General features: G+C 44.8%; 1 protein-coding gene across 1 annotated transcript in view; it reads left to right on the top strand.

Annotated features, from left to right (window-relative positions):
- The window catches only part of LARGE1 (LARGE xylosyl- and glucuronyltransferase 1), a 512,482-nt gene extending 503,893 nt beyond the window's left edge, over positions 1-8,589 (top strand). Inside the window, exons 13-14 of the mRNA XM_030322309.1 lie at positions 3,950-4,145; positions 6,969-8,589. Coding sequence (XP_030178169.1) covers positions 3,950-4,145; positions 6,969-7,166 — 394 coding nt within the window. The 3' untranslated portion in view covers positions 7,167-8,589. The remainder of the gene's footprint in view (positions 1-3,949; positions 4,146-6,968) is intronic.
- The last annotated feature ends 4,500 nt before the right edge of the window (positions 8,590-13,089 follow it).

Below are 13,089 nucleotides of genomic sequence, written 5' to 3'. Positions count from 1 at the left end.
GGTCACGAGAGCTGAGGTTTGGCCTGCTGTGTCCGTGATTGCTGCTCTGGCCAACAGCTCACAAGCCACAAGGCCAAGTGCTAAATTATAGACCTTCCCTCCAAGAAATTGCTTTTGTCACCTTCCCTCCAAATGATGACCTGTCAAGCCTCCTTGGACAAGTAGCATCCAGCATCCCCTGGAAACTTCCAAGTGCCAATTCTCAAGCCCTATTCCAGATGTAACTGATCAGAGGCTCTGGGGGTGGAACCCAGTGATTGGTTAAAAAAATAGTCTCCTAGGTGATTCTGGTACTCAGCTCAAGTCTAAGTACCACTGCTCAAAGCAGAAGGCCCCCAGATCTCTCAGAAGTAGCATCCCACATGCTATATCCAGGAAACCTCTCTCATCTCTGTTTCTTTGGAGGCTACCTGGTGCTGATGGTCCCAGAGAACAGCCTTGAAGTCCAATGTCTACTGGACTCACGGTAGGTTCCTTGAGCGAGTATTCAGGCTGTGATGTGTTTTCATGGCAGGTGAACTGTAATATCACCCTGTTCTGTGCTGACCAGCCACTCAGTATGCTTGTCAGTGTTCCTGCTGAGCTAAGGAAAGCTGCCTTCCCACCCAGGAGTAGAGGACTGAGCCAGCTGCCTCCCTCCCCCATTTCCTCTTTCTCATACAGTAGGCCACGAGTTTATATTCTAAATAAGAAGGCTATTGATGCATTGATATCCCTGGGAGTAAGACCACTGTGAATTGACATTGTAGTTAGGGCAAACAAGGGGAAATAATGAGAATATTTTCATTTTTTGAGGAATTATTACATATCAGGCACTGCTCTGGATACTTTATGTGAATTCACATAGTTGTCAGAAATTTATGAAGTAGGTATTAGCATCTCTGTTTTACCTATAGAAAGAAATGAATCATATTAATTATTATTTATTAATAAATTCACCTAGAGAAAGAAATGAAGGAGCAGAGGAATTCAGTAAGTTTTCTGCACCTGCTAAGTGACAGAATTCAAACCCAGACAGAGAGGCTCTAGAGCCATTGTTTTTTTTGTTTTGTTTTGTTTTTTTACATTTTTTTTTAATGTTTATTTATTTTTGAGAGAGAGAGAGACAGAGTGTGAGCAGGGGAGGGGCAGAGAGAGAAGGAGACACAGAATCTGAAGCAGGGTCCAGGCTCTGAGCTGTCAGCACAGAGCCCGATGCGGGGCTCGAACTCATGGACCGTGAGATCATGACCTGAGCTGAAGTCGTACGGACGCTCAACCGACTGAGCCACCCAGGCGCCGCTAGAGCCATTGTTTTCAGCCGCCTTGTTAAAGTGCCTCTAGGGAAGGAGCATTTATTGAACGCCTGCTGTGTGCTAGCACTGTGCCAAGCCCTTTATAAACATTTTCTCATTTCAGTTCCTGAGCAGTCCAACAAGATAGATACTCTTTTCTCCAGTGGATGCAAGAGGCAAGTGAAGCCTCGTTTAAATGCTTTGCTGACCGAGGTCCCCAGCTCCTAAGTGGCGGAGGTGGGTTTTAAACCCTGGTGTGGTGGTCCCACTGTGCCATGCTTGAGCCTAGTGCATGTTCACAGCCACCGGTCGTGCTGGGCTGGCTCTGTGCAAGTCTCAGATGTCAAGGCTGCCTGTTGGGCTAGTTCACAGATGGAAAATCAACTCCTTCCCGGCCTGATTTTTTGATTAATCCCGACATCTCGCAGTATCTCTGCTTTTCACACTCTGTTAAGGTGATGTGACTCAGCCTTTCACTTTTCTTCCCATTGTGTGACTGTGGTTTAGGTGGCAGTTGCTGAACTGGTAGAGCTGAGGATTCAAGTCCCTGCTCTCTGCCAGCCTGGCCATGTCGCCCCACAACACAGCTTACTGAAAGGCCAGTGCCCGCGCACTGGGGAGTTCCTCAGGCTTCAGGGCAGGCCCAGCCTCCGTCAGGAGGGAGCAGAATAAGTAAGCGGCCGCCTCCCCTGCCAGCAGGGCTCCACTGACCACCCACTCTCACTTAAACCTCACTCGCTTTAGGGGCGCCTGGGTGGCTCAGTCGGTTGAGCATCTGACTTTGGCTCAGATCATGATCTCACGGTTCCTGAGTTCGAGCCCTGCACTGGGCTCTCTGCTCTCAGCGCCAAGCCCGCTTCGGATCCTCTGCCTCCCTCTCTCTCTGCCCCTGCCCCACTCACATGCGTGCTCTCTCCCTCTTGCTCGCTCTCTCTCCAAAATAAATACCCATTAAAAAAAAATCTCACGTGCTTTAGACCCTCCCTGCGTGGAGGTGGAACCCCCAGACCACGAGCTCCGTTCTCCCTGTAGCTCCCTAAGATGTTACGGTCCTACCCTTCAGTCTCACTTTCGTTTTATCTTCTACTGTGTTCTTTGTCCCTAACCCCTTGCTCTTGGGCCAGGTCTGCTGCCTTCACTAGGCTCCCAGCCTCCTGCCATCTCTTTGTAGCTTCCAGAGGCAGATTCCTGCCCTACTGTCTGCCCTCTGTCTTAGGTACCCCTCAGGTTTTTAGGTTACTCGTTAGTTAGTTATTCAACTTAGTGTCTGATTATTGACTCTCTGCTGTGTGTATAGACCAGAGAGTGTGGGTAAGAATGACACGGAAGAGAGATAACCTAGCATAGTGGTTCAGGGTCCTGGCCCTTGAGCCAGGCTGTCTAGGATTGAATCTCAGCCCATCCTTATTATTTGTAACTTGGTATTAAGTTATACCAATTTAAAGCTATAGATACAGTATTTACGATATAACTGGTATATAGTAAGTGCTTAATAACTATTAGCTTGTTAGGATTGTTGTTATATAGTTGTATTCATTTGCTGTATAACAAGTTGCTACAAATTTAGAAGCTTTAAACAATACAAATTTGTGACCTCACAGTCCCTGAGGGTGAGAGATTGGGGCATGGAATGTCTGGATTCGCAGTAGGGTCTCACTGGGCTGAAATCAAAGTGAGGGCAAGACTACAGTTCTCCTGAACTCTGGGCTCATGGACTTCCTTTCCTTGCACTTGGAAGGCCACGGTCACCATTTCCCTGCTGGCTCTTTGCCACGTGGCCCCCACAGGCAGCCCACACATGGCTCTTCACTCTCTTCCAAACTCAGATCTAAAAGTTCACATGATTTGGCCAGACCCATCTCAGGAATCCCGCTTTTAATTAGTCCAATGTCAACTGATTGGTCAATTTAATTACATCTATGAGGATTCTACAAGGATCCCTTTTGCCATATGATGTAACATACTCACAGGAGTGACACGGTCACAGGTTCAGCCTCAGGGGGGAGAATGTTATACGAGGGCAGGGGCACCGTGTTCTCTGGTAGGATCAACAAGCACACGCTCACCTGCAGTTCATTCCATATAAATGATACACAAATTCACCGATCCCTTCATTGTGAGAGTCTTGGCATTAGTGAAAGATGTACATAACAGACTGGGTTAGTTTCCTAAGGCTGCCATAACAAAATTGTACAAAGCGGGTAGCCCAACACGGCAGAAGTTTATTCTCTTGTAGTTGTGGAAGCCAGAAATCCAAAGTCAAGGTGTTGGCAGGTTCATTCTTCCTCCAAAGGCTCTAGGGAAGAATCCTTCCTTGCCTCTTTCCAGCTCCTGGTGGAGGCTGGCCAACTCTGATGTCCCTTGGCTTGTGGGAGCATCACTTCCATCTCTGCCTCCACCTGTCCATGGCATCCTCCCAGTGTGTGTCTCAGTGTCCACATTTGCCTCTTCTTATAAAGATACCAGTGGTTGGATTAGAGCCCACCCTATTCCACCATGATCTCATCTTGATATATCTGCAAAGACCCTCTTTCCAAATAGGTCCCATTCACAGGTACTGGAAGTTAGAGCTTGAACATCTTTTGGGGGGGACACAGTGCAACCCACAAGGACCGTATCAGCATAAACCTTTCCTTCCTTCCTTTTGCCCAATGGCTTTTCTCTCTGTGACCTAGGTACCACGTCTGGACAAAAGGCCATGCTCCCACAAACTTCGCCAAGTGGCGGACTGCCACCACGCCTTACCGTGTTGAGTGGGAAGCTGATTTCGAGCCATATGTTGTTGTGAGAAGGGACTGCCCTGAGTATGACCGGAGGTTTGTGGGCTTTGGATGGAACAAGGTGGCTCATATCATGGAACTGGATGCACAGGTGAGACAATGGACTGTCATGGCTGTGAGGAAAGAAGCAGCCTAGACTTCAGGGCTGAAAGGGGACCTTGGAGGTGAGAAAGCAGAGCCCGAGAGGGAACAAGACATGGCCTAGGACCAGAAGTGAGAGAAAGGCAATGCTAATTCTTAGGGCTGTTGATTTCCAAACCTTCTTTCTCTACATTTGGGTGAGAGTTCGATTCCTGACCAGGACCCAGGCAAGTGTGAGTGTCCTGTGACAAAACATTCCACCCCCCCATCCTTACCCAATTTAATGATGAGGATGAAAAATCGTCACTTAGCGTTAGAGCCATATAAGTGGCCCAAAGCATTTTAGGAGTTCCAAATGAGTGACACAAGGCTTGAGGCTGAGGGGCAGCTCATTATTGTACGTTATAACTGTAAGTGATGGTCTTTAGACTGTATTTAATTGTGAAACACTTTCATTCATTCAATAATACTTATTAAAAACCTGCTTCAGAAGAAATCAGTCGAATTCCAACAGGTTAAACCAGGAGTCTGCAAACTTATTCCACAAAGGACCAGATAGAAAATTTGGGGACTTTAGGGGCACCTGGGTGGCTGTAGATTAAGCGTCTGACTTCAGCTCGGGTCATGATCTCATATTTTGTGAGTTCAAGCCCCGCATTGGGCTCTGTGCTGACAGCTCAGAGCCTGAAGCCTGCTTCAGATTCTGTGTCTCCCCCTCTCTCTGCCCTTCCCATGCTCATGCTGTGTCTCTCAATAATAAATAAACATTAAAAAAATTTTTTTTGAATGGGGGGCTTTGTGGGGCCTACAGGTCTCCTTCTCAACTACTTAACTCTGCCTTTGTCATTCAATGGTAGGCAGTATCTAAACCAATGAGTGTGGCTGTGTTCCAATAAAACTTTATTTATAAAAACATGCAGCAAGCCGGACATGTTGCAGTTCATCAGCCCCCGTGTTAAACAAACAAAAGTAAAGTTGATCTGGTTAAGTTAGGAGAAGGATTCCTGGGCCTCTCAACTCCACCTTTTTCTCTTTGTGTCTATTCTCCAAGGCACCTGTTCATGGAGCACAGTGCACATACTTCTCAACAGGAGCACCAAATTCATAAAAAAAAAAGCAAGGTTGGATATGCTCAGTGCTGCCTGGCCTGAGAATCACCTGGAGAATTTTCCAACAGCTCGTTATATTTGAGAGCAGTCCCAGGTGGTTTTAATAAGTATCTAGGGTTGCAAACCACTTGTGTAGATGGAAGGTTGTAGACTAGTGTCCATATTTAACAACAGAAGCATGACTGATAGTATTCATTTTGTCATTGATACTTGGAGGTAGTCTAGTGCTACTCACAGACAGAAATGTTTAGTCTGCCTCAGCTTCTGCTTGAACAAAAAGAAAAGTACTATTTTTGTATCCAGCAGTGTGGTGAAGTGAACTGGTTCAAATAAAATTAATTTTTCCAGCACTAAAACCTGGGCTTTGTTTGTTTTAGGCAATTTTGGTGGGATTCTTGAGCATTTCTTGCTTATTTCCCTTTTTTGCCAGTAGCACAGCCAATTTTGCCCTTTCCAGTGATTGAAGGAAATAATGAGGTCATACCTGACAGGTAATCCAGCCACACCTACTGGGGCTAATGGGATCGGTGAGCTTCTTTGTCCCTGTAGGAGATGTCGCAACAGCTAAGCGCTGACAGTTCTTGCATTTTCTTTTCAGGAATTTTTCTTCTCCTTACCATCACCTGTCATTTCTTGCTGCGGTCAGTGTTCTTCCATCTGTAACAGACGCCTTTCTCCATTTTTTTTTTTAATGTTTATATATTTTTGAGAGAGAAAGAGAGACAGAGAGAGTGAGAGGCAGAGAGAGAGAGAGAGACACAGAATCCGAAGGAGGCTCCATGTTCTAAGCTATCAGTACAGAGCCAGAAGCAGGGCTTGAACTTGTGAACCACAGATCATGATCTGAGCCGAAGTCAGACGCTTAACCGACTGAGCCACCAGGCGCCCCTACCTTTCTCCATTCTGATTTTCCCTCTCATAGTTTATTCTGATCTGTTCTGGGCCGGGAAACTAGATGATCAAAGCCTATCAGACATTATGTCCAAAACCAGAATACACAGAGTCTGAGTGAAGGTGCACTGGATTCTCCTTTGTTACACGTTCTAAATTTATGTCACCCATTTGGGCTGTTTGGAGACATTTTATTTTTGGTCTGAGTTTCTGTCTGTATTCTGCCAAGCGGAGGCCCCTGTATGGTGATGTGACGTGTAAGAAGGATAGGTAGGCAAGAGCTTTGTTCCTAATGAGCTTTCCATGAAAGCTCATGGAATCTATGAGATTCCATTTGGGATCTTTTTTTTTATTATTCCTTTTTTGTCCCCTCTTGTGTACTAGTATGTTAGTCCGTCACACCTCATCAAGCCCTATGAGAAATCACATAAACAGACATCATTTAATTGAGCAACAGAGTCTCTCGTGGCTTATGTCATTCTAGAACAACCACGTGGGCATGTGCTCACATTTATCAAGAACCTTTCATGGGCCATGAACTCTGCCCAGCATCATCCACACATTATTAGTCATCTTTCAAGGTAGGTATTATTACTTTTATTTTATAGATGAGAAAACTAAGGCATAGAGAAGCCAAGAAGTTTGTCCAGAGTCAGGGAAACAGCCCTGCTCTGTCCCTCTCCAGCCTGGCAGGCTTTCCATGGCCCCACCCTCCTTGCTGACATCATTCCCCACTTCATTCAGTCACTTTGTCATTTGGTCATGCACTTGGGCATTCATCATGCATTCTGGAGGGTTCTTGCAAGCGCTCTCACACTACTCTTGTCTTCCAGGAATATGAATTCATCGTGCTGCCCAATGCCTACATGATCCACATGCCTCACGCCCCCAGCTTTGACATCACCAAGTTCCGGTCCAACAAGCAATACCGCATCTGTCTCAAAACCCTGAAGGAAGAGTTTCAGCAGGACATGTCCCGCCGCTACGGCTTTGCCGCCCTCAAATATCTCACGGCTGAGAACAACAGCTAGCACCAGGAAACCCACCCCTAGGGAGAGACCTATTCTGCAGGGGAAAAGCCACTTTGCTATTTGGGGCCCAGCCTTCAAACTCAAAATTTGAGCAATGCTTTTTTGGTTTGTTTTTATTTGTCTCTTTGGCCCAACAAAGCCGCCCACATTACAGAGATCTGGGACAAGGATCCAGCCAGCTCCTCTCTGCTCCACAATCTGGCATTCCCAGAATGTGGAAGAGTAGCTCATCGACACAGTCTCTTCAAGAACGGGACACAGGGGTGTTAGAGGGAGCAAAGGGGTTATCCTACTAAAAAGCCACAAAACCGAGCTGGTCTTTAGGGATGTTCTTGTTGCTTTTTAAGAAAGGGAAGTCAGGGTGCTGGGGGTTAGCGATCCCAGAAAATAAAGGCAAAACTGTCTTTTTGTCCAGAGGAAACTTTCTTTTGTGTCCTGCAATCTAGCTGTGTATCCAAGGTGGGGGCCATCCAATGATCTGAACCAACCATGTGGAAAGACCCAGTGGGGACATTATACCTGGTGGGACCTGGAGGTGGGGTGGGTTGGTTCTTTATCCTCAAGGTCGCTCTTGTTTTGCTTTGATTTGTTTTCCTTTGAGGGGATTTTGTTTGTTTGTTTGTTTTTGGTCTGGGAATCCAAAATTGAAAACTTGATCTTTTAAGTCTCTGAAAGAGAATCTGCTGCGTCAACCAACATCCCCTTATGAGCAGTGGCCCAGCAAGGAGGACAAGAGTCTTCAGCCAGTATTTAAACATGGGCAGCCCTCGTCAGGATTCTCACTGAGGCCCCCGTGACCTTGAATTCCCTACTCTCCAGAATCCAGGGGCTAAGACGGGGACTGTGGAAATAGGAAGACCATCCCGTCTACAACCAGTCACATTTTCTATTGGCAGTGACCGCTTCCTGAAGAAAGGGCTCTGAAGGGGCTGCTTCGGTGCACATGAAAGGTACGAACCTCCCAGGCCTTCAGAAGAACTTTAATAGTTCACACATGCCCAATTCCGAAGATTCACATGTCCCTTTGGAGACCTTGAGGAAGAATGTGTTGGGTTCCTCCGACTCCGACTCCGTGCTGCTTCGCTGCGGGTGGGAGGAGGTCACAGCCTCAGGCTCCCTCTGGGACCTGTCCAGAGGGCAGGCAAGCACCTTTACCATTACAAGGATTGAGGAGACGCTGGACTTTTTACCCATTTTCTTGAATCTTCAATATTAATGTTGTGTTTACATTGATGAGAACAAAAGTCCACGCCCTCCTCTAGGCTGGGCTGTTTGTATTGAGTTGCAATGTGACCAGCGAACGCTGCATTCAATAAACGAAAGTACGGACTGTGTCTCCCCCGCTCCCTCCCTCCACTCGTGTAAGAAGCTGCAGAGGGTAGCTCCAGGGTAGAGAGCAAGATCGATAAACAGCAACTTTACACTTTGTGTTCTCCCGTTTTGTTTTTCTCACCATTTGAACCTTAACCTTGTTTTCTCCTTTTCTGAGGTTAGATCTCACCACACCCTCTGACCCTCAAAGCATCTTCAGAGTCTCCGTCCAGCTTCTGTCTCGGCACGGAAGCCAGATGTTTTATATCTCAGTTGCTAGCACGTTAAAACCTGGTCGTCAGTAGCAGAGTGAGCCTCTAAGACTCTGTCCTGGTGGCCATGTGACACCCCACCACAATCTGACCTATGAGACCCTTCCATGTGTTATATGCCCAAGGGGAGATTTCACTCAGGTTGATTTTTAAAAACTTAGGAAAACAATCAGTAAGACTCACCCTCACACAGATACGGATAAGTTTGTGTGTCTGTAGGCATGTGTGTATGTCATGGTATTACATACATATAGCATATAGGTAGCATGCATATCACAATATATGAATACTGTAAAAAGTAGACTATCACAAAAGTATTCAAAGTACATGGTAAAGTCCCCTTTCTCCATAGGTGTGTGAGAGCCAGCCCCGACCAGCTGATGAGGACTTACTGTGTGCATCTTTCTCCTACTCTTGTGTTTGAAATTGGCCATGATGGAAGTATTTACACCATGGGAAATCTGAAAACCACAAATCAGGGCACCCCCCCCCCCAAGAGCTGATTGTTAAACATTTACCAGCACACCAGTGCCTTTTTATTTTCGTTGTGTACACACACACACTCATTCACTCACTCAAAAAGTCTCTTTTCTAGAGAAGACCATTGTTAATAGATGTAATTTTTAATTAATCACTACCAGCTACTTGAGCCAAGTGAGAATATACAGTAGTACTAGCTCTTTGATGTTAAAAATCAATTTTTAATTCCCTAAAGCCTTTTATGTTTAAAATTTTTCACAGCCCCTGGATCCTGCCCAGCCACCTTGCTTTTACTTGCGTTTCTATGGGTATGCGAATGACCGTATCACTTACCGTGCAGACTGGGTCACCTCTGAGAAGAAGAGAAGGTACTAAGTGCTTTGAGACAATAGGTATAAATTGGAGGACAATGTAGCTTCATGCACACTGAATTTATTAAAGCCCGAAACTGACTCTCCACACCAACAGGAGAAAATCCTATTCCCCCAAAGACAGGTGCCTGACACAGTGAAGCCGGTCTCACTTAAGGCTAGAGCTCAGATGCTAAGGCCCAAGTTCAACACAGAGGCTGCCAAGTCAGTGGAGGCTGAGGTCTGCAGAGCCAACAGAAGGAACTTCCAGAACTTAGCCCACAGCGGCATCTCACTGCACATCCCAGTTCAAGGGTGGGGGGCGCTGCCTGTGGGCAGAGGCGATCACTATCGATGTGGATTCCCTAGAATCAGTTCCCCAGGGCAAAACAAGCTTATAAATGGGCCACACGGATGTTTTCATGCCTAAAGAAGCCAATACCATCTTGGCTTTCAGCTGGGAGGAAAAAAATGTTCTTCTCATTTAGCCCCCATACTATTCCCTGGAGAGCTAAGATTTATCAAGTAACTACTATGTAAAAGGGCCTTTGCATGCATTAGCTCATTGAATCCTTGCAGCAAGGCTGCAAAATGAAAATTACTGCTTATAGATGAGGAAACCGAGGGAGCTCTGGGAAATTAAGTAGCTTACCTGAATTCACATCAATAATATACGGCAGAACCAGAATTTAAACCCATGCCTACTTGGGTGGATCCAAAACCACATAACCTGCAATGCTCCTTCCTTCCCCAGTAAGAAAGAAATCTATTAAATATTGGCCAATGAGAGCATTTGAACCTATATGGAAAGAGTATTAGATTTCTAGACTTTCTCCAACATCCATCCAATAACACTGTCTAGACAGCAATCTCCCCTAGAAGCTCTAAATCTTGCTATGCTCATGGACTTCCTGAAAATTCATGTGAAATAGGCCCGGCAGTCTATAATCATATTTAGACATGGCTGGGATCAACTCTAGGAAGCAGTAATTCGTTCCCTGAATGTGTCTCCTGGGTTACCTCCTAGATTACATGGCACAGGTCGAGACACTATGTTTTAATCTCGCCCTTAGACCCGAACTCAGCTTGCTGCTTCAAAGTGATCTGAGTGTTGAGCTGATTTACAGAGCACATATTTGCCGAGTTGACTAATAGCTTCTTTGTACCCCATCATGAAAGGACAGACCCTACTTTAATTCTGTTCCTTTCAAAGACTCTACTGTCTTTGAGTTAAGGCTTCATTTGTGGTCACCCGGCCTTTAGGGAGCTCTGTGTTAGTGGAAGAAACGTGATTAAAATCCCCTCCAACACGGCTCCTGCACGCTCTCGGGGAAGATAAGAGCCACCATTTACTGAACTAAGATTTCTATGGTAGTTGGCACTGATGAATCTTCACAGTGGCATAATAATATAAGGAAGGTTTGACTATCCCTACTCTTTAGCTAATGGAACCAACCCCTCAGAGCAATTATGTGAGTTGCCCAAAATCACCCAAGTTGTTCATGAAGGTTCTGGAATTTGAGCCAAAATCTGGCTGACTTCAAAAACCCATGTCTTTCCACTCTGTGCTGCTGTCTCCCCATACGACATTGAAATCAGTTTGGCTACAGGCTTATGCAGCCACATCATCATGTAGTTCATGGTGATAATGCTTTTTTTTTTCCCTTGCCTTATTAATCGTGTGTTTATCTTCAATTTAATGCCATTGAAGTTTATGAAATGTCAGTTATCCACTAAGTGCATTCTAAGTAGTTTCAGACCCATAGAATCTAATGTCAGAGATACCATGGTTTTTGTCTTCATTCATTTAACAAAAATGTTCTTAGTAAGAACCCCCCCCTCCCCTGATTTCAAGGAATGATTGGTAATATCGGAAAGGAGATAATGGGGGCACCACAGAAATGTTGGGTTTCTTATTGTGACTATTTGATGGAGTTGGTCCTTGTTTTTTTCCAACACAGTCTTGAGAGATGGTGTTTTCTAGAATGAAAGGAGGTCGGTCAGTTTTGGGAAAGTGTTTCCCAAGGTTTGGGACCAATGAGGCTGGGATGATGTCATGGAATGACTGACAGAGTTTGCCCAGAGAAGAATTGTCAAGAGATTCCTGGGTACGTTATGCTGCTGAAATTCTGAAGGAAGGAAGGAAGGGCTCCAGTGGTGGCGTCAGAGTAATTTCACTGTACTAATATTTCTGTCTTCATTCCACAAAGAATTTATGGAGCATCTACTGTGGGATATGCACTGTGAATGCAGCAGCGACCCAGGCACAGCCAGCTTTCAGGTAATATATTTACCTGGAGAGCTAAAAAACATACAATGATGAAATAGGTTTTATTTTATTACATTCACGTCAACAATTTTAGGTTTTTTGGTGTTTTGTTTGTTTTTTTAGACAAAGAGCGCAGGAGCGGGGGAGAGGGACAGAGGGAGGGAGAGACAGAGAGAGAATCTTAACCTGGGTATGGAGCCTGACTCAGCTCAATCCCACAACCCTGGGATCAGGACCTGAGCTGAAAGTAAGTCAGATGCTTAACCGACTGAGCCACCCAGGTACCCCAGATTATTTTTTTTAAACTTACACTTGCATATAGAAGAGTTGTAAGAATAATACAAAGAACTGTATGCCCTTCACTTAGATTCAATGATTGTTAACATTTGACCACTTAGGCTTTATATCTGTCTATATTTTTTCTGGAACCTTTAACAGTGGATTGTAGATGTCACGCCCCTTTTAATCTGAATACTTTAGCATGTATTTGTTTTAAAGGACATTCTCATATAACCATGATGCAGTGATGAAATTCAAGAAAAGTTTGCTACAATATGATAATCCATTACACAGTCTACATTCACAGTTTGCTGATTGCCCTAATAATTTCTGTGTCACAGTAACCACATCCATCCCACCTCTAACTCCAGGGTCCAATCCAATCTAAGACACATTGCATAGTTGCCTACAGTCTCTAATCAGGAATAATTCCTGGGTCCTTTGCACTTTATGACAATGACATTTTTGAAAAGCACAGTCATTTTGCAACAGTTTAGTGTTTTGAATGAGAAATAGATATACATATACAAAGCAATTCATGAAATAGGTACATATGCATGTGTGACTTTCTAAATTCATTAAGATTATATAGTATATTGTATAACATAAAATTGTATGGCAAATAGTGTTAAAGAAGCCAGTCCTCAGAAGGTTCACCATCAATGTGTGTGCATGTGCATTGGTGAGATGGTCCAATAGGTGGGATGCTATGGCAGGCAGCACATGCAGCCATGGGGACACATCACTAACCCCACTTAGTTATCTTATCACCAATGAAAGTGATCATTTTCTACTTGAAATTTAAGTAGTGACTTTTAAGATACACGCATTAGTCGAAATGCTTTGTGTGTTAGGATGAATGCATATTACGTGTGGATGTAAATGTGGACATTTTTAGCTCAGTTTCTCAGATCTACAAGAGAAAAGATAAAACAATTCAAGAATTCTTACCTTCTCCCCCG

The sequence above is a fragment of the Lynx canadensis genome, chromosome B4 (assembly GCF_007474595.2).
Source record: "Lynx canadensis isolate LIC74 chromosome B4, mLynCan4.pri.v2, whole genome shotgun sequence".
Lineage (NCBI taxonomy): Eukaryota > Metazoa > Chordata > Mammalia > Carnivora > Felidae > Lynx > Lynx canadensis.
Note: the sequence above shows the minus strand (reverse complement) of the source record. Positions and strands in the feature narration are given on the sequence as shown.